Source organism: Chiroxiphia lanceolata, chromosome 6 (assembly GCF_009829145.1).
Source record: "Chiroxiphia lanceolata isolate bChiLan1 chromosome 6, bChiLan1.pri, whole genome shotgun sequence".
Lineage (NCBI taxonomy): Eukaryota > Metazoa > Chordata > Aves > Passeriformes > Pipridae > Chiroxiphia > Chiroxiphia lanceolata.
Window position 1 is genome coordinate 59,542,702 of NC_045642.1, and position 27,068 is coordinate 59,569,769.

A 27,068-nucleotide genomic window follows, 5' to 3' on the forward strand; every position below is an offset into this window, starting at 1 on the left:
GTGTAGAAATATTTAAAATACAGAATAACACAACCACTTTCAGTACAAAAGTAACCAAGCATGTAGCAAGTCTATTACATCAACTTCAATAATAAATCTAACCTGCTAATATTTTCAACACTATATTTGTTCTCGCACACTTTTGAATTACTCCAACACTATTTTAAACAAATCCTTTCACTGAAGAAAACATCAATATATCAAAACTGTTTTTTAAACTAATGAGTTTCCCTTTTTGCAAAGCAATTACTCTAAGTACTGAAAAGGTTTCCGTGGCACCCTCCACTTCCAACTGACAAATATCAGCAATAGCTGGATATAAAACAAACAAACTGAAAACCCCAAATCAGCAGCGTTTGACTCGAGGAAAAACATTAAATGTTTTCAAGCAGAAGCACTGAAAAACTTATTCCTACTGAAAGAAAAAAGTATGTATGCACACCTGCTGCTCTATCAATCTAAGCAGGAAACCATTTCGCTGCTGCATCATAAGTAGAAGAAAAGTGCTTATTAAAACATTAATCACAGTCCATTATATTCTGACTCCAAGCCAGAAGTTCCCATTACATCACTGAAAATATCTATTAACCAAAACCTGATTCTGACAAGTTACAGAAGTGTAGTGTTTAGGATTTAGTAATGTAAAAGTCAGTTTTAGAAGAACAGTTACACAATTGATTTTGCAGTGGCAAGCAACTATAATTAATTGTTTTTGTGACATTTATTACTGCAATGGGGTTGATTTAACTGGTGTTTCTACTGTAAAATTATTAAAAAATTATTTCAAACTTCATCTACTTTTATTAAACACATTTATTGTGAAGGCATTTAATACCTGGGACTGGCTAAACAATTTTAAAATGTGCTGGATATACCAGTACATGTAAAACTGTATTGTCTTGTGTAAATATGGGCCTTGTTTAGAACCACGTCTCACAGGAAATTATGCCAAATGAAAACCATCTCCCCTTCTCCTCTCCCACTGAAAAGGATTTATGTTTTTACATTTAATACCAGTTAAAGAAACAAAACCATGGTGGCGTTACCTTCAAGCCTGAGCAATAGTTCAGTTGTGCAGTTCAATTATGCTCAAACCCCTGTTTTGTTATTAGAAATGTGGCCTAACTCAAATGCTTCAATTTGGAAGAGGGAGAAGTGAACAACTCAATTCTTTCTGGAAGCCTGGCACTACGTGGCTTGTTAACCAAGAACAGTTTTCAACTAACTATCAGCAAGCCAAAGCCATGAAAATCAGTTCCTAGATGTGCGCATATATAATTTCCAGCCAACCATTTTAATTGCAGGTACTTTCCTCAACCCCCTGGTAGGCAGCACCACTAAAAAAAAATTTTAAAAACCGCTATAGAGCATGATAGGAAACACATATTATGTTTTTTTGCGATTCCACCAAGTCCAACTGCAATCAGGGAACAGATGCACAAACTGCTGGACTGGAAAGAGCTAAAATCTCCAATTCTTATTGGTGTGCAATACTCAGATTTTTTTTGTTTTAATAGGAAACTAGGAAAAATAAAGAAGAGATCACACATGTGATGGGATAACATCAAATCTTAAGAAAGGTTCTCCAGTTCCACTTTTTCAAAAAGTTCCTCCAGTGTGAAATAATCTGAGGGACCACAGGGTCATTATCAAAGTAAGAAAAGAGAGACTACCAGCTCTTTAAAATCTCATCATCCACCCAGATCAGTAACATACACAGGATCAAATTTATCAGTGGAATTACTGACTTTGGCAAGTGGCATGTTCCTCCAGGAAGAGATCCCTCACTCCTACCACTTCTTCAGAAAAGCTTTAAACATAATTGACTCCTGCAACAGTTAGCTGAAGGGGGTTAAAGAATTACAAGCAACTGCTTGAAAAGTTGCAGAAAACTTCAAGAAAGAAACTCCTGCACTTCCCTCTGACATATCAGAACTTGTAATTCACCTTTGCAGCCACTGATACCTGAACAAACAATTTTCATTCAGGAGGCTGCTTTACAACTACATTTACCAGTGTCAGAGTCAAGACTTGACTCCTCACGACTAAGATGTTCCTGCCTCTGTAGTCCAACACTGAGTTTAAAGAAAGCATTTGGGTCTCTGTCCCAGGAAGAACTACAAAAGTTGGAGGACACTGAGGCCCTGCTGTTGCTGAAGTGAGAGATAAGCAGGAAAGATCACTCCTGCACGTGCAAAACGTATTGATTTTTCTTGTGGCAACTACACAATTCCCAACGCAATTATCCATCTGGCTGAGGAGTTAGAGAAAGATTCAAAAAGAGCAACATGATGGAGCACAGGAAAAGCAAGGAAGGAAAAAAGTAAAGAAAAAGAAAATACTGAGCACAAAAACTACTGACCTCAAATTTACCACAAACTTTCAGAGAAGCAACAGAAGATCTAAAACTTACCTTCTATAAAAACACACTTTTTCTAAGCAGATGGAGGACAGTCTGTGGACATAAAAAGTCACAGGAGAACCAGACATCAATAGCAATATCAGAGCAGGAGATGAAGGGAAGGATGAAATCAAAGAAGGGCTTTCAATAACAGATAAGAACTGTCACAGACAATCAGATATTTTTAAATGGCTGGTAGTAACAAGGGTTTGATTTGGTGAGACACAAAGAGTGCAGAAAATAGGGCACTTGGCCCACACAAATGCTGCCACGTTATAACCCCTCGGCAGGCACCTTTGCATGAGTGGGCACCATTCATGTGCCCACTCAACAGCACTGCCCCTACACCTGCAGAGACAACTCAGGGCTTGCCTCCTACCAATTCACAATAATAAAGCCAATATTACCATCCTGATCTTCTGAAACAATTTTAAACATTTACTGATTCATCCCGTAGTACAGTTTGCAGACAAATTCCCACTCCTTATTTTAAGGCTCTGAAAGATTTTTTCCTCTTCACATTATTAGTATTTTAATAAATGCATGATTTAGTATTCAGCAAGCCCACACTACAGAGAGACTATTCTAGAATAAATGGTATAATTACATTTCCTACAGCGACCTTGTAATCTCTCGAGTATTTATTCTAGACTAAACAGCCTTACTCAGCTGCCCTGTGTCTGATTGCCGATGAAAGAAGCTTGTTTGACAACTGCTTCGAGCAGAAACATATTTTTTCCATGATTGCATGAAAAAGTAAAAAAACATTACCAGAGCAGTATTCCGAGCACAGAGGCTCGTGTTAGATCGATGAGTTAATTTCGAAGCCAAACGCCAACAAAAACAATCACTATGGACATTCTGCTGTCATGGCCAGCTTTTGAGGTTAATTTAGTGGTACATATACAACTACAGCCAACTTTACATATAAGAAACTACACGGTGTATTCAGGCTTCCTTCTTTGTTTCTTTATATATTTTCCATATTCTCTGCTTTTATAACCCCCCCGAGACCTTTTACAGTTACAGAACCCACACTATACCCACAGGTGGGCGGGCAGGAAGCAAAACTCTCCGTTTCATAAGCAGGCCACTTTTAATATATTCAACTGCTAATGACCTTGACAGAAGAGCTCCATGCAAAACACCATATTCTACAGGGTGTCGTTTGAAATGTTCACGGACGTTTCTGCCAGAAAGCTGATTTTTTAAACAGCAAGATTTCAGGCTTACTAAAGGCTCCGCTCCTCGATTTCCATTCGGCTGGAAAAACTGGTGCTAATCTACCTCCCCCATATTGAATTTGCATCCTTAGAAATCTTAGGATTTCTACGATGAAACTTGTAGGATTTCTGTGGTACTCTAAAGCAATACCAGACAGTTTCTACATCAAACCAAATCAGGATGGTTTACACACTGTTGTTGCCTTGGCCCACTATTCCAAGAAAGTGCATCCACACAGTACTGGTATTGTCATTCACAGGCTTTTATTCAATTATTCATAATAAAATGAACAAAAAAACAGCAAAAAGAGGCTGTATGCAAATGTATCTGTGTTTTTAAGGCAATAATCACTCCTTACTGGCCAATTCTCATTCGTTAGGTGCCTGATTCAAAATTCACTGCAGCTGACAGAGATCTCTCTACTGAGGATCAGGCCCTGCAACAGGAGACTCTGGGAAATTCAGACCATATGCCTTGGTAGCCAAGAGAATTCTTGCAAGGAGTGCAGTCCTCTACTTGCCCTCCAAAGCAAGACAAGCTTTCCTTGCTCTCACTCAATCTTTTGACTCTGACTGCTGAGCTTATTGAGAAACTAGATTCCATTAAAAGGAGCAGAATGAATTCAGTGTTCAAAATCAATGGGCCAAAGCAGATCAAATCAGCCCTTCATTTGCGGCTTTTCTCCTTTTCCAAGATTCAAGAAATATCTGCATACCTCAGTGACAGAGCAGATGTGAAAAATCACCTGCTATGACTTTTTAAAGCCCAGCGCTCCTGTCACCCATTCCAAATCAATTCTCAGTTATTTCACTGCCTTGAACCTGACACAGACACTGACAGGATTTTAGCAAAAACTAATCCAGCCAAAGACCAGCTCAGCTATGGTTTAAGAATACTTTGGAGAGCATCCTTACTATTGCCTCACTTCAAAAAAAAAAAAAAAAAACCCACAATGATTGACAGCAAAGAAGTTACACGAGTCATTTCTACATTAAGTGCCAGAACTCTACATGTGTTTTAAATTACACTACAACACTGTACAACAAAGAAATATGCAGAAATTTTCCACTTGAAGTGAAGGTTAAAAATTAAACACTAACAAAGCTCTAGCAGATATGAAATCCAACCTCACCTTAATGCAAAATTTAAAATGACTGAGCTGTCCTACACAAGGAAAAGAGGAATGAATCAATCCAGTTGTTCAAACTAAAAAGAACAGTGGGTTAAAACATGTTCATTATATGTACAGATTTTCACAGCACTCCTACTCTGCTTCAGTACTTACCCTCATCTCTTAAAATGACATTTTCCTTAGATTTAACTTTTAATTTATCAAAGTTTATTACCTATCCTCATTACATTAGTGGTCACTCTTGAACTTCATTTTCTTCATCTTATTTAAACAAGCTGCAGTGCTCCTAACAATGTGGTTATACGTGAAAACCAGTCAATAGATCAATGGAAATTCACATTTTTCCCGAGAGAAAAGACGATATTTTTGGAGCAAACCTGATTTTTATATACACACGTATATATTTGGGTTATATCTCTCCAAAGCTAAGTAGGCAAACACAATTTTATTTTAAGACTTGATTACAAGGTCTGCACAGAAGTTCTGCCTTAACATAAAGAATTCAAGTACAATGCAAATAGAAATTTTTAATCTTCCTTGTAAATTACCTCTATTTTATGAGAACATTGAGGATAGGACTGGCACTGTGTTATGAGTATAATCCACTTTGGATTACAAGAGACAGTTTCTAAACTTTGAGACATGAAGTTCATGTATCTTTACCCAAAATGTTAATCACATAAGCAGATTTTTGATTTACAGTCAGTTTTTAAGTAGCTTGTGTACAGCTCTTCACAGCTGTAAATAGTTGGGGGCGAGAACGCTGTGTGGCCACTCCTGCTTGACATACATACTTACAATTACTGCCAGGAATGTCTTTACATTTTTCAAGACCTCAAACAAACATCATTTTGATCCTCGGGGTTTCTTTTTTGTTTTGTGTTTTTTTTTCTTTAAAATCAAAACTACATATCAAACATCCAGTTTTAAAATAACACAATAATTTCCATCCCGGGTTATTCTTTCGCTACTTGGCATGTCAGCTTGTTATATTTTTCATTTCTTTTGTTTTGCAGTAAGAAAAATGCAGACCTCCAACCACACATATTCAGCTTACTCAGCTAAAACATTAGAAAGAAAGAAAAAGAGACAGGCCTTTTTTGCCCCTCTAAGAAAACCTCCAAGTAAAGTAAGGGCAGTGAGTGCCTGAGCATCCAGGTGCTCCTCATGTTCTCTCTCCCAGCCACCTTCCTCTACACCCTGAAAGCCATGGTAGGTCACACAACCTTGCAATGACTTTGGCAATTGAACAGATTTGGACCAATTCAAGAGACAAGGCTCTCAAAACATGACTCCCATCAGCAAGTTGCCTTCAACTCCACACAGAAACCAACAATTTCCCAACACGTGTCTCTAAACACTTCAGTAACTCAGAGCAGTGACCAAGTCACACAGACCCAGGGCTATTAGAGCCCTGGAAGGACAGGCAGCTGCAGAGCCTGCACCCAGGATGGGAATGTTATAGTGATCCAAGACCAGACTTTTCTCCAAGGGCAGCACCACAGGTTTGGGAGATGCTCTCACACGTGTCTTCTCCCCTTCTCCAGGTCACGTTTCCCTTTGACAGCTGAGACAGGCATGAGCTGGTCCTCACAGCCTGAACAACCAAAGTGACCTTTACCAGGGGGCTGAAGGACACAAACCCCTACACATTAAACCAATCATTTGTGTTGGGGGAAAAAAAAAAAATCTATTTCTTCATTATTCTCAGACTTCCAACACACTAACAAAAAATGCATCACGAGTATGTTAACGCTATTCTGCAGTAATTAGCAAAATAAAAGAAAATTTACATGTCCAGGGGAAACTGAAAACAAATTTCTGAAAACAATTTGAACATAAATTTCCTTTTTTGCAAAATATGCAAAGTCCACACAGAAGAGTAGTGGGAAGATGCAGAATCAAGTTTATTGGTCTGCTCACAAAGTTCTTTGCAAAGTCTAATAAGCAAATAATACAAGTTGTCTTAAAAAGCAATTTTTTTAAAATAATGAAAGATCCCTAACAAATGTTCTAAGTTACCCCTTAAGGATTAACCCTTTTTCTTGCTCTTTGCTAGACCTCCTTGCCAGCTGTCCTACATTACAGCAGTTTACTAAGAAATAAACTCAACACTGATACTGAAAACTTAAAGCAAGTCTTGCAAAAGGTAAGAGGTTAAGACGTGAATATTCAAAAAGCCCATTCTAATGAGTGTTTTGAAGAGAATAAATTGTACCTTAACAAAGAAAGAAGTCAATAAATTATGCTACCAGAAGAGAATTCAAAGTCTCCAGGTTGGCAGTGTCTTTGCAACAATTCTGGCTCCAGAAACTCAGATAACAGCCTGCACATTTGAGGGAACTATTTAGCAGCAATAAATAGCCAGACTGCAAAATTATTAATAGGAAAATGAGAAGAGGGAGAAACTAAAAAAACTCCTAAAATTAAATACATTTAGAATCATAGAATGGTTTGGGATGGAAGGGACCTTAAAGACCATCTTGTTCCACCCCCCTGCCACGGGTAGGGATGCCACCCACTAGGCCAGGTGCCTCAAAGCCCTGTCTGGCCTTTTATGAGTGTAAATGAACAGGAAACTAAAAATCTTTAGCAGGAGTGGATATCATTGTGCCCAGCTCTTCTGCCTCACCCAGGCAGCTGCATGCAGCTGCCTGAAAACCTCCAAAGCAGGGACAGAGGCACATTAGTTAAGCATTCATCATCAACAGGAAATGCGCATGAGTTCATATAAACACAGAAACACAAATACATAAACCAACAGCCTTGCACAGTTTAAGGCATTTCAGACACCCCATGGAATAGGGTTGGAGCTGTACTGGCTGGGAACCCACAGCTTTGATGTATTTGTTTTGGAATGGCAAACAGCCTCAGGACTCAGCAGAGCTCTTCTGGTGGGCACCACCAACCAACCAACCCACCCACGAGCCGCCCCTTGCTGCCGCAGCCACCCGGCACCCCTGTGCTCTTAACTCCTTCATCTCCTCCAGAGCTAAGCCCAGCAACTCTGGCTGTTCATGCTCACACGAGTAGAATGACACATTCCAAAGTGTTCCTAAGAAAAGACTGTGGTGTTGTTTGCAAACTGTACTCTGCATACACTCGCACACGAACGCTGCGACGCAACCGCAGGATTTAAAGGATTCTCTTTTGCAACCTGTTGTGCTGCCTCTGAACCACTGTCACAGGCAATTAAATGGGATGCACACAGATCACACAGGGTTCCTGGTGGATTTGGACACTAGCACTCACCTTACACAGGCAAAAGGACAGGGAGTGGGAATCCCCCCTGCACAAGTCATCTTTTTTCATTTGTGATGGGGCTGAGGGCTGGGAGGGCCTCAAAGCTCCCCTTGCACTGGAGGTCCCTCACAGCTGTGCTCCATCCAAACAGGTGGTGAAGGCCGAACCAGGCTCTGCCCAAGTTTAAACTGCTAATTAATATTTGGTCTCAGAAGCCTGGTATCAGATAATAAAAAATTACAGCCATCGGGAGGACATAAAACCAGTAAAAATGGAGACAACCTCAATTCCAGACAGCCTTGAGTTCTCTAAAGCACCATTAGGTTGCTTATTTACTTAGAAAAGTCTATCTACCTCTGTCATTTTCTGGATGAGATACAATTTCTCTCCCATGCCAGTGAACTAGATGGGATTCCTGTTTGGATTTCAGTGGTCTCCAAAACTGCACACTAAATTGTCTCAACTTTGCTTAGTACTTTGTGGCTTCAGTTTTCCCATATTGCACAGTCAAATGTAAACTGTTATCTTTTAAACTCTTTATTGCCTTGCCAGTCTGCACATTTGTTCTGCCATGTAGTTTTTCAGGCACTGAAAGTGCTGTTGACCTTGAAAGTTAGGCCATGATGAGTTGGGTGACCGTGTCCCAGTAGCTACACATTTTCAGCTGGCATTTCAGCTACAAACACATCTCTAGAGAGCACACTTCTGGACTTCCTATCCTCCATTACCCAGGCACAGCAGGCTTCCAAACTCCCTTCCAAACATGGCTGCACACCATGATGCCGCCAGGCTGCTGCTGGACCAGCCCTGCATTATATTTTTTGACATAAGTTAAGCTCTGTGCTTCATTTCTCACAAATGCAGTTTGACTGTAGACAGCAGCCGACAAGTAAATCTACCCTTTTCCATGGCAAACAGCCCAACTTTAATATTTTTACTGGCTTACAGCTGGGTAAATTAAGCCCCAGATTTTTATTTATTTATTTTTTAATACCGTGCAACTGAAAATGAACAGCTACTTCACCACGGCTGCCAAGGACAACCTTAAAAACACTAATGCAATCCAGTCCAGCTCTCAATAGATCTATAAAGGCTAGAGGACCAAAAATTTCAGCTTATCCACCCAAACAAAATGTTGGTTGGGCAGGAAGTCTAATATTTCATTAAGATGCTTTTAAAAAAAAAAAAAAAAAAGAAAGGAAAGAAAAAAATCCCTGGCAATCTGAAGATGGTAACAGTCCCAGTTATAATGCCATGAAATGGGAATTAAAATGTGTTACTTACCCCAGCCTTCCCAGCATTTCAAGCTCTGGAACTTGTGGTCCATATGTCTCCACTTGCAGGGGCTGATACTCATACAAAGTTTCCTCTAGCTTTTGAATCGGAGCTAGTGAAATATGCTGACCCTGTTAAAAGAGAAAAAAAAAAGAGATTGCTGTATACGAAGTCAAGGTTTTGTTTTGACTTTATTTAAATGCAATGCTAGAACAAGTTGATACCATTAACCTGGTCCAAATAAAGACCATCCCATTAAGAACATTTTGTCCACTACATCACTTATTTCTTCATGATTTAAATTTTTTACTGGGAGCTACAGATTGGAAGTGATGTTTCACTAGCTATAGCTGTTTGGACAAGGTAGGAGGAAAGGGGTAAGTTTTATTGAAGGTGAGTTTACCATTAGAGAGCACAGCTGCTTCCAGTGTCACTAGTAAAATTATTATTAGGTTAAAATTTTGTTTATCAGAAGTACTATCAAACAAATGTCTCTGAGAAAACCACTTAATTCTGTAATCAATGATTTCCTGAAAGCCCTCATTAGAAAGGGAAGCCGCTTTCCTTTCTCTCTGCAGGCTTTGCAAGCTCCCATATATAATGGCTCTCAAGACAGACTTTTACAGAGCAATACAATTAATTCATTCAGCAAATTCCCATTTGTTTCATAGCTAAAAATACAGAAACACACAAACACTAAACTTTCATTCCAGATGGTACTTTTGCAAGCCCTTCAGACCACTGAGAAATAGTGAGATTTCCACCTCCCAACTCCCCCTCTCCAAGTCCCTATCACTCCAAGCTTTCACAAAACAGGAGACTTGTGGCTGGAAAGGAGAGGGCAGGAGGATATGAGATAGAGCCAAAGTTAACAGATGTTGCTGCGTGACATTCTACACTGATTTGTTGATCTTTCACACAGTTTCAATTTTCTACTGTATTCTATGGTGCTCACAAAAATTAGCAGCAGCAGCAAAAAGAGAGAGCACTATGAGGTCTCCCAAAACAGCCTGGCTTTCCCTGTAGAAACTGAGCTTCCCATCTGCAAAATGCAAGAATTTAGCAAAGTAGTAGTATTGTTTTTGTAGACATTTTGTCTGCAACAGGAGATGGGAAGCTTTCCATGGTGTAATGCTGTGTATAACCCTGGCTCCCACTGGTGATCACTTACTGAGCTGAGCTTCCCTGGGGCCACTCATGTGAGCATCTACTCCCTCAAGTGGAAACTACAGGCTCCCGATGTGGGACATTGGGTTAAAATTAACTAAAGACAGGGGGAAAAAAAGGTCGGTAGAAGGGGAATGCTGTTAATTAAATTTGTGGTTGAGGACAGTGACCTTTCTGAATTTGGAGCAGAGATATTTTTGCTTAGAGAGTTGCAGAAAATAGCTAAGAAAATTGAAGACGCAAGTCCTTGAGAAATGCTGCCATGGGTCTAAGCTGATCTCTGTGGAAATAGTAGCTCAGGTTTTCCACTGAAATGGCTCTACGTGTGTGATGAGAACAGACAGTTTTAGCCTTTTTCTGCACTGCCTGGAGGCCTGGAGAGGCCTCTGCCAGCACCATTGTGGTGACTGTCCTGGAGGTGAAACGTGGTGAAGGAAGTACTCCACTGAGCCACAGATCACTCCAACTCTCATGGTCAGCACACTTATTTCTGTGCCACAAACTATTGCTGCAACATTAAAAGCAGGCTGCCGCATATTAAAAGAAGGGAGGAAAAGAAAGGTTAAAAATTCAGCTCTATTCCACTTTATGACATCTTAAGACACAAATGTGGGGTCTTCTATATTGCTAGAAGTTGTCAATTTACGACTATTCAAGTTCATGAAAATACTGTACTTTGTAACTACATATATGTGGGCCTGTTACACCCACTGTAAGAGATTAACGCTTAAATAAGACTTTTAGATTTCCATTTTTAGCAATATCTTTGACTCTAACCAAACCAGAGGTAAAGACATTTTACATGTGTACAGCCTCATCTGGCCAGTGAAAAGTCTCACTCTTTCCAAACCCAGATTTTGTTCAAGCCATAGAAAAGAAAATTCAGTTTCGGGTAAAGATCAAAACCCTGGTAAATATTTTGGGAAACTCCTTTCGTGTGGGAAAAGGGAGCAGCTCAGATTGCAGGAGCCACATCTCTGGAGGGCACCACCAGAACAGCTGCTCACTGTTAGTGGAGTTGCCACTGGTGCATTCCCAACACTTTTAACAAGAGCAACTTCAGCTGACATTGGCCAAGAGACAGGGGAAGGCTCCTGACATGTGGACTGGGCTCATCACTGGCCTCTCTTTCCACCACCATTTATGCTGCTACAGATGCCCACCCCTGGGAACTCCTAGGAGGACAGGATGAATGTGTTCCATTTGTCTTCCTCTCTTTGTGGGGTTCCCAAGGTCAGAAGGGATCACGATGGTCACGAACTCCCAGATGACCGACCAGTAACTGTGAGGGAGCTCCTCTGACCAGTGGGGAGGGTGACTGGTCAGCACACCAGTGGTATGGGGGGCACCAGTGTATGAGTAGTGGGGAAGCCACCGAGCCATGCCAGAACCTCTCTGTGAGGTGGGGAATTGCATCACCAACACACTGTGGTGGCCTCGAGAGCAGCAGAACATCAGAAGAGGAACTGTCCACCCTCAAGCTGGTCTGACCTCATGCCCAGCACAGGCCAGGACATTTTGTGTTCCTGTACAAAGCTCAAGGACTGGCAGTTCAGCCAAAACACCTCCTCCTGAAAGGTGTCCAATCTAGGCTGAGAGATGTCAGATCATAAAGGTTCAGGCATATCCCCTAGGTAAGTTGTTGCAATAGTTAATTATCTTCACCATTAAATATTGGCAAGTGATTTTTTGTTCATCAGTTTCCAAGCAGTGACTCTCTCCTACGTCTTTCTCACCCACATCCTGGGCCAAGGTGCAAGTGTTAGGAACCAGGATGTACTTTTGCATGGCAAAACAATTGTGTCCAGCCAGCAGATCTGCACCTCAAGGAGATTATGCAGCTGTATGAGGCAGCTCATTTGTTTTCATTTCCCAAAATCACAACTTTAGCTGATGGGCTTTGGCAACATGGATTACATTCCACTTAGCAATGGGTAAAAAAACCCCATGACCAGCTGTTGTTCCTGCCCTATAGCTGTCTGGCCTTTAGGCTCCTGAGCTCATGGGCTTCCAGCTTGTTTAGCCCTGCACAGGTTAGTGTGGTCCCAAGCAGTGGGTATGGCACAGAGCAGTGCAAAAGGCTGGGATGCAAACCAAAAGCATTGCCTTCCCTATTTCCACTGATGCTGGGACAAGGCAATTCACAAAAAAACCCCTTGTTGAGGTTAAAAGGCTCAATTTGACCACTGTTACCTCAGTTAAAAGCTGTTTGACCAGAAGCATCCCAGTTTTGTCTCTCTGTCCCAAGTGGTCCCCAACAGCTTGATAACACACTGGTATAATAGGGATGCTGCTGTGTATCTTTAAAGACAATAACTGTTACTTAGGACTTACACAGCACTTTTACAGATCCAAAACCCATTTCAAATCTATGAGGTAAGACTTTTAAATTTCTTGTATTCCACCTAGACAGTCGGCCTTACCTCTTTCCAGCATTAGGAGGCATTTATCAGTATGCTAAAACCAAAATGAAAGCACTGGGGCCAAGATCCTACTTCTGCATTGCTTTCTCCTGACAAACCTAAAATCTGATGTTGCGGTCATGGGTAAGTATTTCTAATTCCCCTTGGATGCTGTAATGTTTGTGTAAAAGAAGCTGACAGTATCCAAACGGAGATAGAAAAGGCTTCCAAGAACAGAGACAACACATTCTCCTGCCTCCTCTCCCTCCCACCCCTATCTTCACGGCATACGAGTGTTTTCTCTGGGATTATTTTAGGCACTGGAGCTGCCTATTACATATTGGAATGTATGGAACCACAAAACATGCTGCTAATTAGAAGGAAGGCATTTGCTTATCCTTAGGACTTTGTTTATGTAAAAGCCTGCACAGCAATGGATTTGTGAGCAACTGACTTCCCATTCATGCACTGTGTGGTTTCAGAGGAGAGAAATACAGGACTAAATTGGGAGAAGGGGGGTTAAATAATGTCTTTGCATTAGAAATAAAACTGACCCGCTGATTTACTTTTCACTATCCAAACATACTGTTTGAGACATCTCTCAGTTGAAATAATAAGAAACAACAGCCGTGGCCAATTTTGGTTTCAGACTGTGATACAACATGGCATTAATAAAAGAAAAGCCATGGATTATACACGGAGAAGAGCTGCCCTGGTAGTGACAAGGAGCTTATTTTAAACAAAAACAATGCTCTTTTAGGAAGAATCATGGCTACTAGAACATCAAAATTATAGAGTATCATTGTACCTTTCACACGGGTTTGGGGGACTCTTGGCAAATGTCAGGTATATCAGTATTTGCCTGCTGGCAGAAGAGGTTATTTTAGCTAACAGAGTCCAGAAATATCTGCTCAAGGTGCAGCGTTCACAATTCTTCCCATCCTGTCCTCTCTCCCTTTCCCTGCCTTCCTTCACCTCCTTCCCTCTGCAGCAAAACGAAACAACTGACAGTCTCCTCAGAAATCTTTCAAGTGCTGAGGAGGAGAAAGGAGACTGACACCAAAAATGCACTAGTAGGGGAAAGAGGAGGAACAGCTATGCCACAAAAACATCCCCAGGCAAGAGACAGAAGCCAGAGACTGGGGTCAGTAAAACTTGTCCAGACAAGGCATGTTTCTGTACTAGCAGCAGCTGGATGAGTTGTTGCAGCCAATCTTTTTGCTTTTTTAATTTCTCTCTGCTTAGGACCTTACTCAGCTCTGCTATCACCACATTTCCAGAGCACAGCACACGTCAGATAACAGAAATAGCAGTATTCATGCTATGTCTCATTAAGTCAGTTTGCAGCAATGTTATTTTTATTTAACCCTTTTCACTGTCAGGTCACCTTCCCCAGCCTGGTGTAAGGAGCATGAAAGGAACCAAGGCCTGTGGGATGCCAGGGCATGACACTGCTTAAAACATCCCCAGCCTTGCCTTGATTGTACGTGGCACAACAGAGAGGTTAACAAAGGCCCTTTTTGACACACCATCATCTGAGTGTATAATTATCCAAATGCTTTCAAGAGAACGTTAAAACAAAAATATAAATTCCTTGAATTTTTCAGTATAAGGAGTCTTAGGAAACTATTTTACTGTTAAGCTCATAACAGAATTCAGGTTTTGGAAAGGTTTCATGTTAGCACTATTTCTTACAGATATTAATGCAAATATCTTTGGCAATGTGGTCTGAGCCAAAATTTGGGTTGTTGTGGGTTTTTTTTTTCCCCCCTCCAGTTTCCAGCCTCCCAATTCACTATTGACAAATACATGTCAGCAATGCTAATGTGGCTTTCTGATTCTGATTAACCACTTTGACTACAGTAATACTCAGGAAAAGGAGAATGAAACTGATAGATTTGGAGGGCTCAGTTAATATTATTTTAACCTTTACCCTCTCTGTCTTCCACAGCCTTTTTAAATAAACACAAGGAATGTCAAACTAAAATGTATAATTCCATTCCTTAGCCTAAAATTCCTAAGCCAGTGAGGCTTTTCCAAAGATGTGAATTTCTGAAATCAACTTCTCTTTCTTCTGCTCTTGAAAAATCAACAATAAATCTAATTTCTTTACTCGATTATGAGAAGTGGTATTGAGATATCCCAGCAGCAAAACTGAAAGAGAACAAATGATCTGACAGAAAGCAACAGAATCAACATTAGATTTCCTGTTGATGACAAAAACAAAATCTGATCACATGCGGTAGGACCAGAGATACAGGATCGTCACCCTCCCTTCTCCCTGAGGTAGGTGATTTCAGATGCCTAATAACAATCTGACTAAACTACTAAATTTAGACTTTTTTTTTTCCCCCTCCACAGTAACTTAATTTGATTTTCAAATGCCAAAACAGATTTAAAAGATGTGCTTTCTTTAGGAATGGCAGAACTAAACCAGGAGATCAACAGCACTGAAGAAGCTATTAACAAAGACAGTCAGATATACGTGATTCGTTATAGACAAACAGGTACCTGGGCAATTAACCACAGAGTGACATGGGTTAAATCACACCATCAGTTCTACTTGCCTCCAAAATTTTCCTTTACAACTTTCTGACATAAGTAATTACCTGACCAGACTTATCTTCAAGTTCCTGCCAAAAAGCCCCATTTCTGTAATCTCTCAGAATAAAGCCCGTGTCCATCTAACATGCCGAAATACAATTCTGCTGGGTCTGTGCCAGCAGCAGATTTAGTGCCTGCTCCCTTCACAGAAAAGCCTGGTGCCCTTTCCTCATGTCCATGGATTGCAGCCCCTGCTTGGGACTGTCCTCTCCAGCACTGCCTGCTGAAGCCCAGGCAGGATTCAGGGGATAGTCTGGATGTTTGCTGCAACAAGTCACTCGCTTGTTTTCAGCGGAGACTCCAGAGCTCCTGCAGGAAACTGCCAAGCTTTCCTCAAAACCTCTAGCACTGTTCGAAGGATAGCCCACTACACAAGACAGCATCATTTTTGGAAATAAAGAATTAAAACACAACAGTATTTTCACGTCACTAGTAAGCCCACAGGTCACCCTCTGGGTTTTCAGCACCGGTTTCTCAATCTTGCTCCCAACTCTGTCTCAGCTCCTAAGCACTCACTTCTGTGCAACCCAATGTATGCAGCTCAACTGCTTCTGCTCCTTTTGCTCTGGTCCCAGGACCTTTACCCTGGACACAAGACCTGTTTGGCCACTTTCAGCTACACTGCAGAGCCATGCCACTGGCATGTGGTATTCTGATGCCCTGGGAACGCCAGTTGCATTTACAAACCTCACTATCAGCTCACGCATTCTTTTTCCTACCATGGTTTTCACCAACACAGCCCTTCTCAGGGTACAACTATAGGCTCTTCCCATTTTTCAGATAAATGTTTCACTACAGGTGACTCCAAGTCCCTGCTCTGTTCACTTTGTTATGCCAATCCTCAGTGTGCCATGTTGGTAATACAACATTAAACAGAATTAAGCAAACTTTTGTTGCATCTCTGCCATCAGACTTCTGGAGCCCTGCTCATTTTGATTTGGCTATCAACAGAGCACAGTATCAACTATCAACAGTAGCCAGGCTAATTACAGGATTTAGGGCTTTAACACAACACTGTTTTAAATACACACATTAAGGGCCTAATTTTTCAAGGGACATGAAGCAGAAATCAATTTGGCAAATGCCACTTTGTACATCACGAGGAATAACATTGAGAGAGGGACAGACAGGGCAGGGGAGGTCAGAGCACAGCCCATCACTCGCTGACCAGTGACAACTGTTTGAGCCTCCCCACAGGTGAATCTCCTGGTGTTCCTATTTTGTTGCAGTAAAGCTGTGTGTTATGCTGATATAATCCCTCTATTGTGCAAGATAATTATTTAGGATTTCCTGGAGAACAGTGGAACCTGCAAAAATCAGCTGCTGTATTAGAACAGCAGCTCATGAAGAGCCATACATCATTGCACTATCTGCTCTTTCTTGGGATTCTCTAAAGCAGCTTCTCCCCATCCAAACAGCCACAGCTCTACAATATTGTTTTTGAGGAATGCAAAGTCTGATGGATGATTTAAAACGAAAGACTGCTTAAAATAACAAAACCAAACAGAAAGCTGACCTCGGCCTGCAGAAGATGAGAAACTCTGTGTGTGAAAGTAAGATACATATTCCCTGTTTTACTGAGCATCCAGCCTAGACCCAGATAAACATGTAGAACATCATATTCAGCATGGCTTATGTCTGCCTGATAAAGGAAAGAAAGAAAGTGAGATTCCTTGAATAGCTAGATTTTAAGGAGGGACTGCTAAGGGTTGATAATTGTCTGCAAAAGAAAGCAAGGAAGTTTTTATAGCAACAGGAACAAAAAAAGGAATAAAATATGAAGAAAAGGACAATAAAGGCAGATGAAAGGAAAAGCACGAATAAAATAGAAAAACAGGAAGAGTGAATTATTAGAAACAGGCAAAAAGATAAAGAGGAGGAATTTAGAAAAACTGAAGTCTAAAGTTAAAAAACTAAGAAAGTGTCAGATGTTAGCAGCACAAGATACATTTTCATATTCGTGGACTGTATTTACTAAAAAATTTTAAATGAAAACTGAAACCTGTTAGCAACATATTTGAAAATTGCTACTTAAAGCGGAAGTACTATTCCTAGCATTTTTCCTCATTTGCATGCAGAGTGCCCAAGTAAACATGAACCAATTATTCTGTGACAGGAAAGGACATACTGCAAACGTAACACACACTTCACAGCACTGCTTTGAAAACACGTAGTAATTTTCCCAAACTAAACAAAAAACTTCCCTGGGGCAGAAGCAACTGCATTTTAATATGCACAAAACGCACTCCTTTGTCCTTCCAGAGAGGATTAGTTTCTTTCCATGCAAGTTTCCCTCTATGTTTTAAGTGGATGTATCAAAATGATGCTTCAGTCTGAACCACAGACACAGGACAGCTTTTCATGTTGTCTGTACTTACTTTCAATGGCACCTGAATTTTACCAGTCCCTCGGACAGGGTTCACCAAACTCCACAGGAGCCTATTTGTAAACCTTGTCTGATCCTGAGAGTGATGCAGAAAGTCCCTCCACGAGCTACCACAGCCTACTGCATTGCTCTGGTTTCAGTGGCTACAGCCTCGTTACTCCTTGAAGCACAATAACCAGAAATATCTAAGGCACCCTTAACACAAAGAAAAAGGAATGGTTCCTGCCATGAAAAATCTAGTCTCAGACAAAACAGAAGCTGGCAGCAAAAGCACCGATAAAATCATATGGTAATTTCACTTAGTCCCAGAAAAATCCTATTTGTCTGTTCGTAAAATAAAAAGATGCCTCATCTGTTTTATCTTGTTAACTGGTTCCTTTGTGAACCCTTTTGCTAAAACACTTGTATTCAAATAAAAAAAATGGCAAGTGTTGCCACAGACTCTGAAAGAGGAGACTGCTGTGAAAGCAACTGCAGCACAAACACCGCATTTCGAGCAAGTTAGAGAGGCTGCCTGAGTATTTCCTGCTATGGGCTTACAACAAGACAGTTTTGCCTTAAAAACAACACTTCCATTGTGGAAAGGAAGATTCCTGTATGCTCTGGCATAAGTACTGGATGGACCCATATCAGCAGAATGCTCTGACATTTAATAATACCCAACACAAGGAAGGGAATTGCTCAAACGCAGAGTGCTGGAGATCGGGGCTTGCAGTGACATCCCATGCCATGGCTACTGGCTGCTGCTTGGGAAACAACACAAACAAGCTGGAATCCCAGAGAAAGGAAGCCCTGAGAACAAGTATTAAGAACATTTGTTAACCAAAGGACTAAACATATAGGAAGTTTTTCATTTCTCTTTCATATATTATATCCGTTCAGTAAAATATGTACCAGGCTCTCCACAGATGATGCAAATGTCTTACCCTGGCTCACGGAAGCTGCTGCTCTGAGAAAAAAACCAAAATGAGCTGATCATTTGAATTCCCTTAAAACTCTTAATACTGGACCAAATAAAGCACAGTAGAACTTATTATACAGTTTAACAAGCCGTGTCTAACATCTCTGTGCACTTAAAAACTCTAATTTAATTAATTTTACCTGTAAGCTTAGGGGGGAGGGGGGAGTGAGGGGGGGGGGGAAGAAAATAAAATACAAACTCCTTTTCTCCTCAACTCTGAAAATAGTTCAGCGTCCAAATCCCTATACAAGAAGTAATAAAAATAGTTCAGTTTCTGGTAGCAATAACAAAAACGAGGGCAAGATTAATTCTTACACTTTTATGGCAAACAATCTAAAGCAGATGTTTGAGAATAAAAGCGAGATGTCAAAGTAGTTAAAAAGTGCTTTCCAAACCCAAACACAACAAGACAACTTACAGCTTTATGTGCTTATATAAAACTCTAAATCATCTCAGTCAGCTTCCACCCTTAGCCCTTCACTGGTATATGAGGCTTCACAATTACCAAAAATGTTTTATTCAGAGCTAAACCACCACAGATCAGTGTCTCCTGAACAAAAGAACGTGAGAGTGAGCTCTGCTGATGAGAGATCAGCTCCTGAATCTTGGGCCTTATGAACAGAAAGAGGTTTCCATGGTTTGAATATCCAGAATCTCTGGAATAAAGTCCCTGTCTTTAAGAGACACGGCACACTTTAAAGGTATTTAGAAATAGTTCAGACTGTATTCACATTTCCGCTACAAAACTGCAGTTTTGAGACAGAGATCAAACTTCACATTTTAAGGTCAAAATCCCCATAAGCATTCCTCAGAATCAGACTTCAAATGGATATTTGAAGTTATGCACACTGTCTTGTTTGCGAGTTCAAAGAATTGCTGATCATAAAGCAAACTTGAAGATATCAAATCTTCTAAGTACAAATTTCACAAAAGACACCGGGTGCATACAGGAGAGTTGAGTCCTTCCACGTTTAATATGGCAAAAGCCTGTGGAAGGTAACTGTAAGCACATCCCTTTCCAATGAAACTACCCTTTATTGTGAACACGAGAGACACTGTGTTAACTTAAAACAGCGTCCCCTTAGATGTGCTTTCCAAAAGGCCTCAGGCAGGACGATACTGATTTAAATAAAGAAAATTAGGCAAGTTTTTGCACTCGAGCTTCCCACACAACTAGGATTTGCCAAGCCTTTTGAGTCTAATCAGAACTACAATCACCAGCTTTATAAAGAGACTGACTCAGCGCGCGCGCACACTTCCAGACTCACCAGCGAGGGCTGATTTTTTGGCTGACCACAGCAAACTGCCTCCTGAGCCGGTCAGCCCAAGAGTCCATCTACCTGGAAGCCATCCATCCAGCAACACTGGGCTACTGTGCATCTGCATCGCTGTTTCACTTCATCACATGAAACACAAACCCATCGCTACAGGCATCGCAGTAACTGATACCGCACCGCTCAAGTCAATGGGAGCAAATCAGAAACTCTATAGAGTACATATGAATAATAATAGGTTTTTGTGTTTCCTTTCCCAAGTGCTGACAGTTTGGAGGGGTATTTTTCCCACCACCACCACTGCTGGACTAGAACCACATTAATTTCAGCGTGCCAAGGCAAGCTGTTTGAGAAGCTTTCACGGCACATTTGGCTTAATAATCCAGGGTGGGGTTTTGCGGTTTTGTTTTGAATTGTCCAAGATTCGACAAGAAAATGAAAATGAAGGTTCAGATGTATAACTCTTAGGAAAATTATATTTTCAGCAAAAGATGGCAAGGCCACATCTAAAAGCTTTAACAAAAAAATCAAATACCCTTTAAATCACCAGCAGCCTAAATAGCTTTGCCCTGGCTCTGTATGTAAAGTTTTATCAATTGGTAGTATACTGAGAAAGCCACGTTTTCTCCTTCAGTTTCACATTAATCTTGGGTCACAGTTAAAACACAACCCCGCATCAACTTTTTTCTCCCCCCATTCCCTATTCATAGCCACTGCTGTGTTGGCTGAAACATTTATGGCTAGGATGGAGCATTGACCAAGAGACCTACAAGGAACAAAAGCCTGCCAAGAGCCCAAAAGCAGCTCACCTTACAAAATCATCTAATCCCCAGCTCAGCTACTCCAGCAGCTCTACCAACCATTCCAGGGCATTAGCAAAAGCAGTGATTGTTTGCTACCAAGTCAACGAAATTCAGACTTTGTTTAACCTTTCCTGTCTCAGATTTAGACCAATATAAGAGGCAGCCCTCAAGTGCTACCAAGAGCATTCTATAATTCATACAATAGTTGAGTCACAGCAAACCAGCAGCCTGGCCAGGATAATGCACTGCTGAATGTACCTATATTTGCTTCTGCAAAGGGCTACAGTTTCCTTTTAATTATTCATAATGCTCTGCAACGTACTTGGATGTGTATACTGTACATACACATAGTAGATTTATTTGAGAAAATAACCACATCTCAGTAATTAGCTGATTGCAGTGCCCAAATGCTGCAGTTTTTAATGAGATGCTTTTTATGTGCATGGAGGTTTCTATTCTGTGTGTACACACAGATACACCCAGACACAAATAAACAAGGGCATGAGCTAAACAGTTTTAAACCAATACTGTCATAGAATGTTTGCACAGCCCTGTAATTCCCCAGTCATGTGCACATCTACACACAGGATTTATTTAGAGGCATGTCAAGCTAACAAATTTATTTGCTATCAGAAAATTTTATCCTACACTTACCTGGGGCTTAGACCCAGATTCAGCAACAATGATTCAGCTTAGAAAACTACACAGCTTTGAGCAAACAAAGAGCCTCACAAAGTCAAAGGAGCCGTCGCATTCCGATTACTTTGTCTGGATCGTGGCCTACAAGTCCAGTCCAACAAAGCCAAGCAAGCCTAAACCTGATGGCGTAAACTGAGCCCATCCGCTTCGCTGCAATTACCTGTGGCAATAAACACCACGGTCTAGGAAGCAGAGGCTTGCAGAAACAGGCCTCCAGAGAAACAACCAGCACCCTGAGGACTCCAGTCTCCGCTCCTTGTCCTTCCGTGGACTGTTCCAACAGCCCGGAAGTCGAGCAGCTCACAACCAGGTATTGGACACCAACGGTGCCATTGCCTGGCCCACAGATCCACCAGGATACCTGGATGGGCCCTGGGGAGTGAACTGCAGTGAGGGCAAAGTCACAGAGCTGAGGGTTAAGCCAACAGGAATACATGCTTCCTTCATTTTAAAGCAGATGCTTAAGGGTTTCTTGGGTTAAAGCCAGGATGATCCATATCTTATGAGATCAACCACCTCCACCAGTCTTAGATCAGAAATTTATATGGCCGTGTCAGTGATACCATCAGCCTAAAAGGACAGATTTTAGCTCAGGATACGGGTAGTCTGATGGATTTTACCAGTCTAGTCAAGATGCACAAGCCATTTCCAAAGCAAAAACCCACTGGTTTTGGAGCGTTTTCTTACCAATTTAAATGGTAAGAAGGCCATCCCTCTCTACCTGAAGGTGGACATTAGGAGACTAACACAACATTATTAAATAGATTTTAAGAAGTATATTGGGCTTGCAAGTAATGTCTCAAGAATAGTTATTTATTGTATAAATCATCTTAATTTTATTATCTGGGCCCCAATCCCATGGTCTAAACAAATTGAAAAAACAGTCCCACTAGGGACTATACATAATGGGGTCCATTACTCATACCAAATTGATTAAGCATCTTAGAAAGCCAATTAACAGAGAAAGTTTCCAAATTTCTCTAATCATGTATTTAAAAACTTAAAACAAAGACAGCAAGCAATTATAAATCATGCAGCCATACTCAGAAATTTGTATCATTTTAAAAAGCGGACCAGAATTCTAAGGAATAGCTCACTGCAATAGCCACTGAATTGATCACATTCCCTTCAGCGTCTTTTTTGAATAATACCTATCTAAGCATTTGACATTTGTCTTCCTAGTAAAAAAAAATTGCAAAATGCACTGCAAACAGACCTCAATCCCCTGTAAACTGATGTTCAGGGACATCACTTTATCGATGGGGTGCACCTCAGCTTACCAAAACAACCCAAGAAAACTTGCTTCCTTTTCCAGTGCACATCAGATTCCCCCAATCTGTGCATTTACCAAACTGCATAAACACAGAACCGGTGGTTTGATGCAATCAGCACAGTGCCATTTAAAGCACAGCACATCACAGCACCCTTTAAGTCTTTTTGGAAATACCTCTGCTGCTGAGCAGCACCAGCTTTCCACCAGTTGCTGCTCCACATGTTATTGCCAATCAGCTGCATTTGCTGTAGCGCATTCCAAAGTTTACTAATTAATCTCTGCACTAAACCTCACCGATGGCCGGTTGCCACTTGAAATGATCATCATCTTTTATTTAAAGACACAGAGACCCTATGGTCAAATTCAGACCTTATTTGTAAAAAAAAAAAAAAAAGTGTGCCAAATTTCAGATAATTAAATCCAGTATCAACCAGGGGTTTTCAAAAACTGGACAGAGGTAATTTTTAACAGTTTGAGGGCATTTATATCAGACATACTCAGTTATTTCAATGTTAATTGTCAGGAATCGGGTGCACTCTTGCTTTTTGAGCTTGGAGCTACATTCAGCAGAGAGTATGAGATGCAAACTACTGGAAAAGAGACCATTTATTTCTTGCAAAACAGCCTGGATGCTTTGAAGTCGTGTGTTTTAACGATTCCAGCTCATTGCTACATTTCAGATGAGGTTTTAAACACAGATTTCAGGCAGCCCAACCTCTCACACCATTGTTCCAGGCTGCTCCCATTCAGCCCTGAGTACTGGCTCCCTGACCTTCACAATGACCTCTACAAAAGCAGTTGTGCATTTTACTGTGGTGTAAATCCTCACAGACAAGTCGAACCTGTTCTTTTTGGCATCCAGCCCTTTAGATGAATACTCTGCGGAGATTTATTATGAAAGGGGAATGAAGGGGCATTATTGCACAACAGTCATCCCTCACATACAGCTAAGTTCCATCTCTTACAACTTCTGAAGACTTTTAAATAAACAGATCATCTTAATTACACAAATCCTTCTTGTTTCTCACCAATTTTCTGCAATTAAAATTTGCTGTCGTTTACAAAAAGGTAGACATGCCCAGAAAAAGGCATGTGTGCAAAGGTGTTTTACATTATTATTAATAAGTAATATTCATACTTCCTGCTACTATACACAAGGGATTAGTGTTTCCTAAGCACACCATTCACTGACTACACTGAAGTATTATTCCACATTGTAGCAACACACATTGCCCTAAAAGGGTCCATTAATTATTTTTGTAATGCCATGAAGCTGCTGCAGGATATTAGATTGTCTCCATAAGAAATACACTCCTACGGTAAAATGATGAATGGCGAAGTTTGCAGGTTTTTAATTAAATTTCAGAGCAGTAAGAATTCACAGAGTTATTTTCCATGGTTTTAACTTAATACTTCGTGTGACCTTATGCAAATAATTAAAACAAAATTCAAGATTCCATTAATCAAATAAAATAAAGGCATAAAAAAACTGTGAAAAGAGAAGATTTTATAAATTCAATGAATCTAAGTGGTCAGAGTAGTAACCCTGTCACTCACATCATCAACATTCTTTCAGGTTTTCCAAATGATCCTTCAGCAAAACATGCTCTCTTAGGGAAGGTGGGGAAACCAACATAAAAAAACCACCCAACCAAAGTTGCATTGATACTTCAACCCCAAAATCATGTTCAAACTAGCTTTAGTCACTTGGTATTAACTACAACAGAAGCATTTTGACTGAAGCACATATTCCCTGATCTAAATCTCTGAATTCCCCTCAAAAGCTCCCTTCCCCCAACATCAGCTGTCACAGACAATTGACAATGCACACACACACATACCTCCCACTGCCAAAATAAGGACCTGCTGTGTGTGTCTCTCCCTGTCACCCACAGGCGATGTCAGGTAGGGGTTCTCTCTCCCCTTCCTAAAAGCCTCAGATGGCCATTCCTCAACTTTCCTGCTCCTCCTTTTGTGCCAGCAAAACCAAAGACAACAGAATGCACAACAGCAAAAACCTCCCCATGCAAAAGCATAAGAAAATACACTCTCTTCCCACCTTTTCCAGCTCCAGACTGCACTTTCACAGCTCCAGAGCTGCAGGCAGAGGTTTTCCCAAACAGAATATGCAGCAGTGGTTTTTAACCTCTAAATTCAGTTCCCACCTGCAGGTCCAACTCTGCCACCTCCAGCACAGCCCACTCCTTCATTTCTTAGCCTGAGGCTACCAGTGAGACAGAGCAGAGATGGACTAAAGATAATAAAAGGTGAACCAGCATGGTCATACAGTGCTGTACTTAACAACAAAGATAAAGTATCTCCAGTTCTAAAGGGAGGCTTCTTCCTCCAGAAGAAATTCAACACTTTGAAAAGATGCAGTTGCTACATAGTTTGCCTCTTCATAAATACACTAAATAAGAATTAAAGAGCAGCTACATTTATACTTCGGTCTTCATGACAAACAGAATAACCCTGATACCACCAATATTTTATTCAGGGTCCTTTTTAAAAAAAAAAATCCAAAGGTTTTTCAGTCAGGTGATAGAGAGACTTAATGCTGAAGTTATACCTGGCAACTCAGTTACAGCTTAAGTTGGTAACACAAAACCTAAAAGCAACTAATGGCTAAATGGGTACAACACTCTTCAAGAGTATTTCTATTACTTTAAAAGTGACACATCTGTTTAATTTTTGTATTTCAAATTCACTTAACTGACAGACACAAAATAGGTTAAAAAGTAGCACAAAGCAAATGCTGTACATAACACTATCAATGCAACTGAACTGATGCAACATTAAGCTTTAGTGTAAACTGCACCTTAAGGGGATTGTGTTGTTTTGGGCTTTTTACCCCATGTTCCAAACAGATTTTAGAAGTGCCTGATATGATAAATTCTTGGCCTATCAGAATTCTACCTAAATTATCATGGGAATTCAATGTGGCATCATCCCATGAAAGGGCAGATTAAGGTGCCTAAGTGACACTGAATAGGTGAAGACAAAGAAAGGTTGAGGCTCCCATTGCAATCCCCTCTACATCCTCCCATCAGCTCTCCAGCCAAGCCCTCTTCCTCTCCCCCCCCCCAAGAAAAGGAAACCCTTATCATGTTTTCTTGTAAACAACAATGACAGTGGGGCATCCTCAGCGTGCAGGCACAGCCAGGATAGTGCCACCCTTCTGGAAAGGTAGAAAATTCTTCAAATATTTACTAACTGATTATTCAAACGTTGCTTGTCTGAACCCAAAAGGCCTGTCACAGGGAAGCATTACAAGCTGGCCATCTTTACATATAGTCTGGGATATATGTGATGTATGTGGCTTTTTTTTTTTATGCTAGTCATGTACACGTGTCCACAGGTACCCAAGCACAGGCAGCCCCAAGTCCTGGTGCCAAGGAGAGCTTAAGGATGGTGAGGATCAGGTGCCTACACAGATCCCCTTTGGATCTGTCAGCACACCTACCCAGCCCAGCCCAGCAGCTCCTGGTTCCTGGAGCACTGCCTCCAACTGTCTTGCAGACAATCATGTTTCTGTGATTCTCTCTCTGTGCTTTGGAGAAGAGAGTAATGCTCTATTTATTTCTGCCTCTCTTTCAAGAGATGAAACAGGAGAATGGACCTCAGACTTAAAAATACATGCTGCTTTCCTCCTGTGCACAGCCCTCACTTTTAACTTGTTTCTCCCTCCAAACCTACCTTTCCACCATCTTCCCGTTCCACACGCATCACCTTGAGAGGTACATCTGTGTCCTGCAGGATCTACCTCACTGGCCCAGAATAATACAAGAACCATTATTCTTACACAAAATCAGTGTTTTGTTTTCTGTGAATCACAGCAAATGTTGCAAGTTCCAGTCTCCTGGCCCCCATCCAGCTAATTTAGATAGATGGTTCCACATGTGCTCTCTGTCCTTCCATTTCCTGCCCATACCGCTGCACACATTTGTCTAAGTGAGTCAAAGCAGGTTTCTCTGTAGTTACAATATTCTTTAGTACTTTATATTCTAGAAAAGAAGTCTGCATAAAACACAACCTATTACCATGCTATTATCGACTTGGCAAGAGGCAGAGGATTTTTACTGCTCTGCCACACGTTCCACTGAACTATAACACATCTCACAAACTACGCCTGAGCCTCACACTTCCCCAAAACACAAGAGTTACCTGGGTAGCAACTATTTTCAGATGCAGCAAAACAACAAACTAAACTAGTCAATTGTCCAC

At 40.9% G+C, this 27,068-nt stretch overlaps 1 protein-coding gene across 3 annotated transcripts in view; it reads right to left on the bottom strand.

Moving 5' to 3' along the window:
* The window catches only part of MNAT1 (MNAT1 component of CDK activating kinase), a 119,835-nt gene that overhangs the window by 26,522 nt on the left and 66,245 nt on the right, over window positions 1–27,068 (bottom strand). For 2 of the 3 annotated variants that reach the window (XM_032692514.1, XM_032692515.1), the window contains exon 7: window positions 9,285–9,406. In XM_032692514.1, coding sequence (XP_032548405.1) covers window positions 9,285–9,406 — 122 coding nt within the window. Of the gene's footprint in view, window positions 1–2,413; window positions 2,456–9,284; window positions 9,407–27,068 lie in introns of all 3 variants that reach the window. The other variant, XM_032692513.1, reaches the window with a different exon arrangement.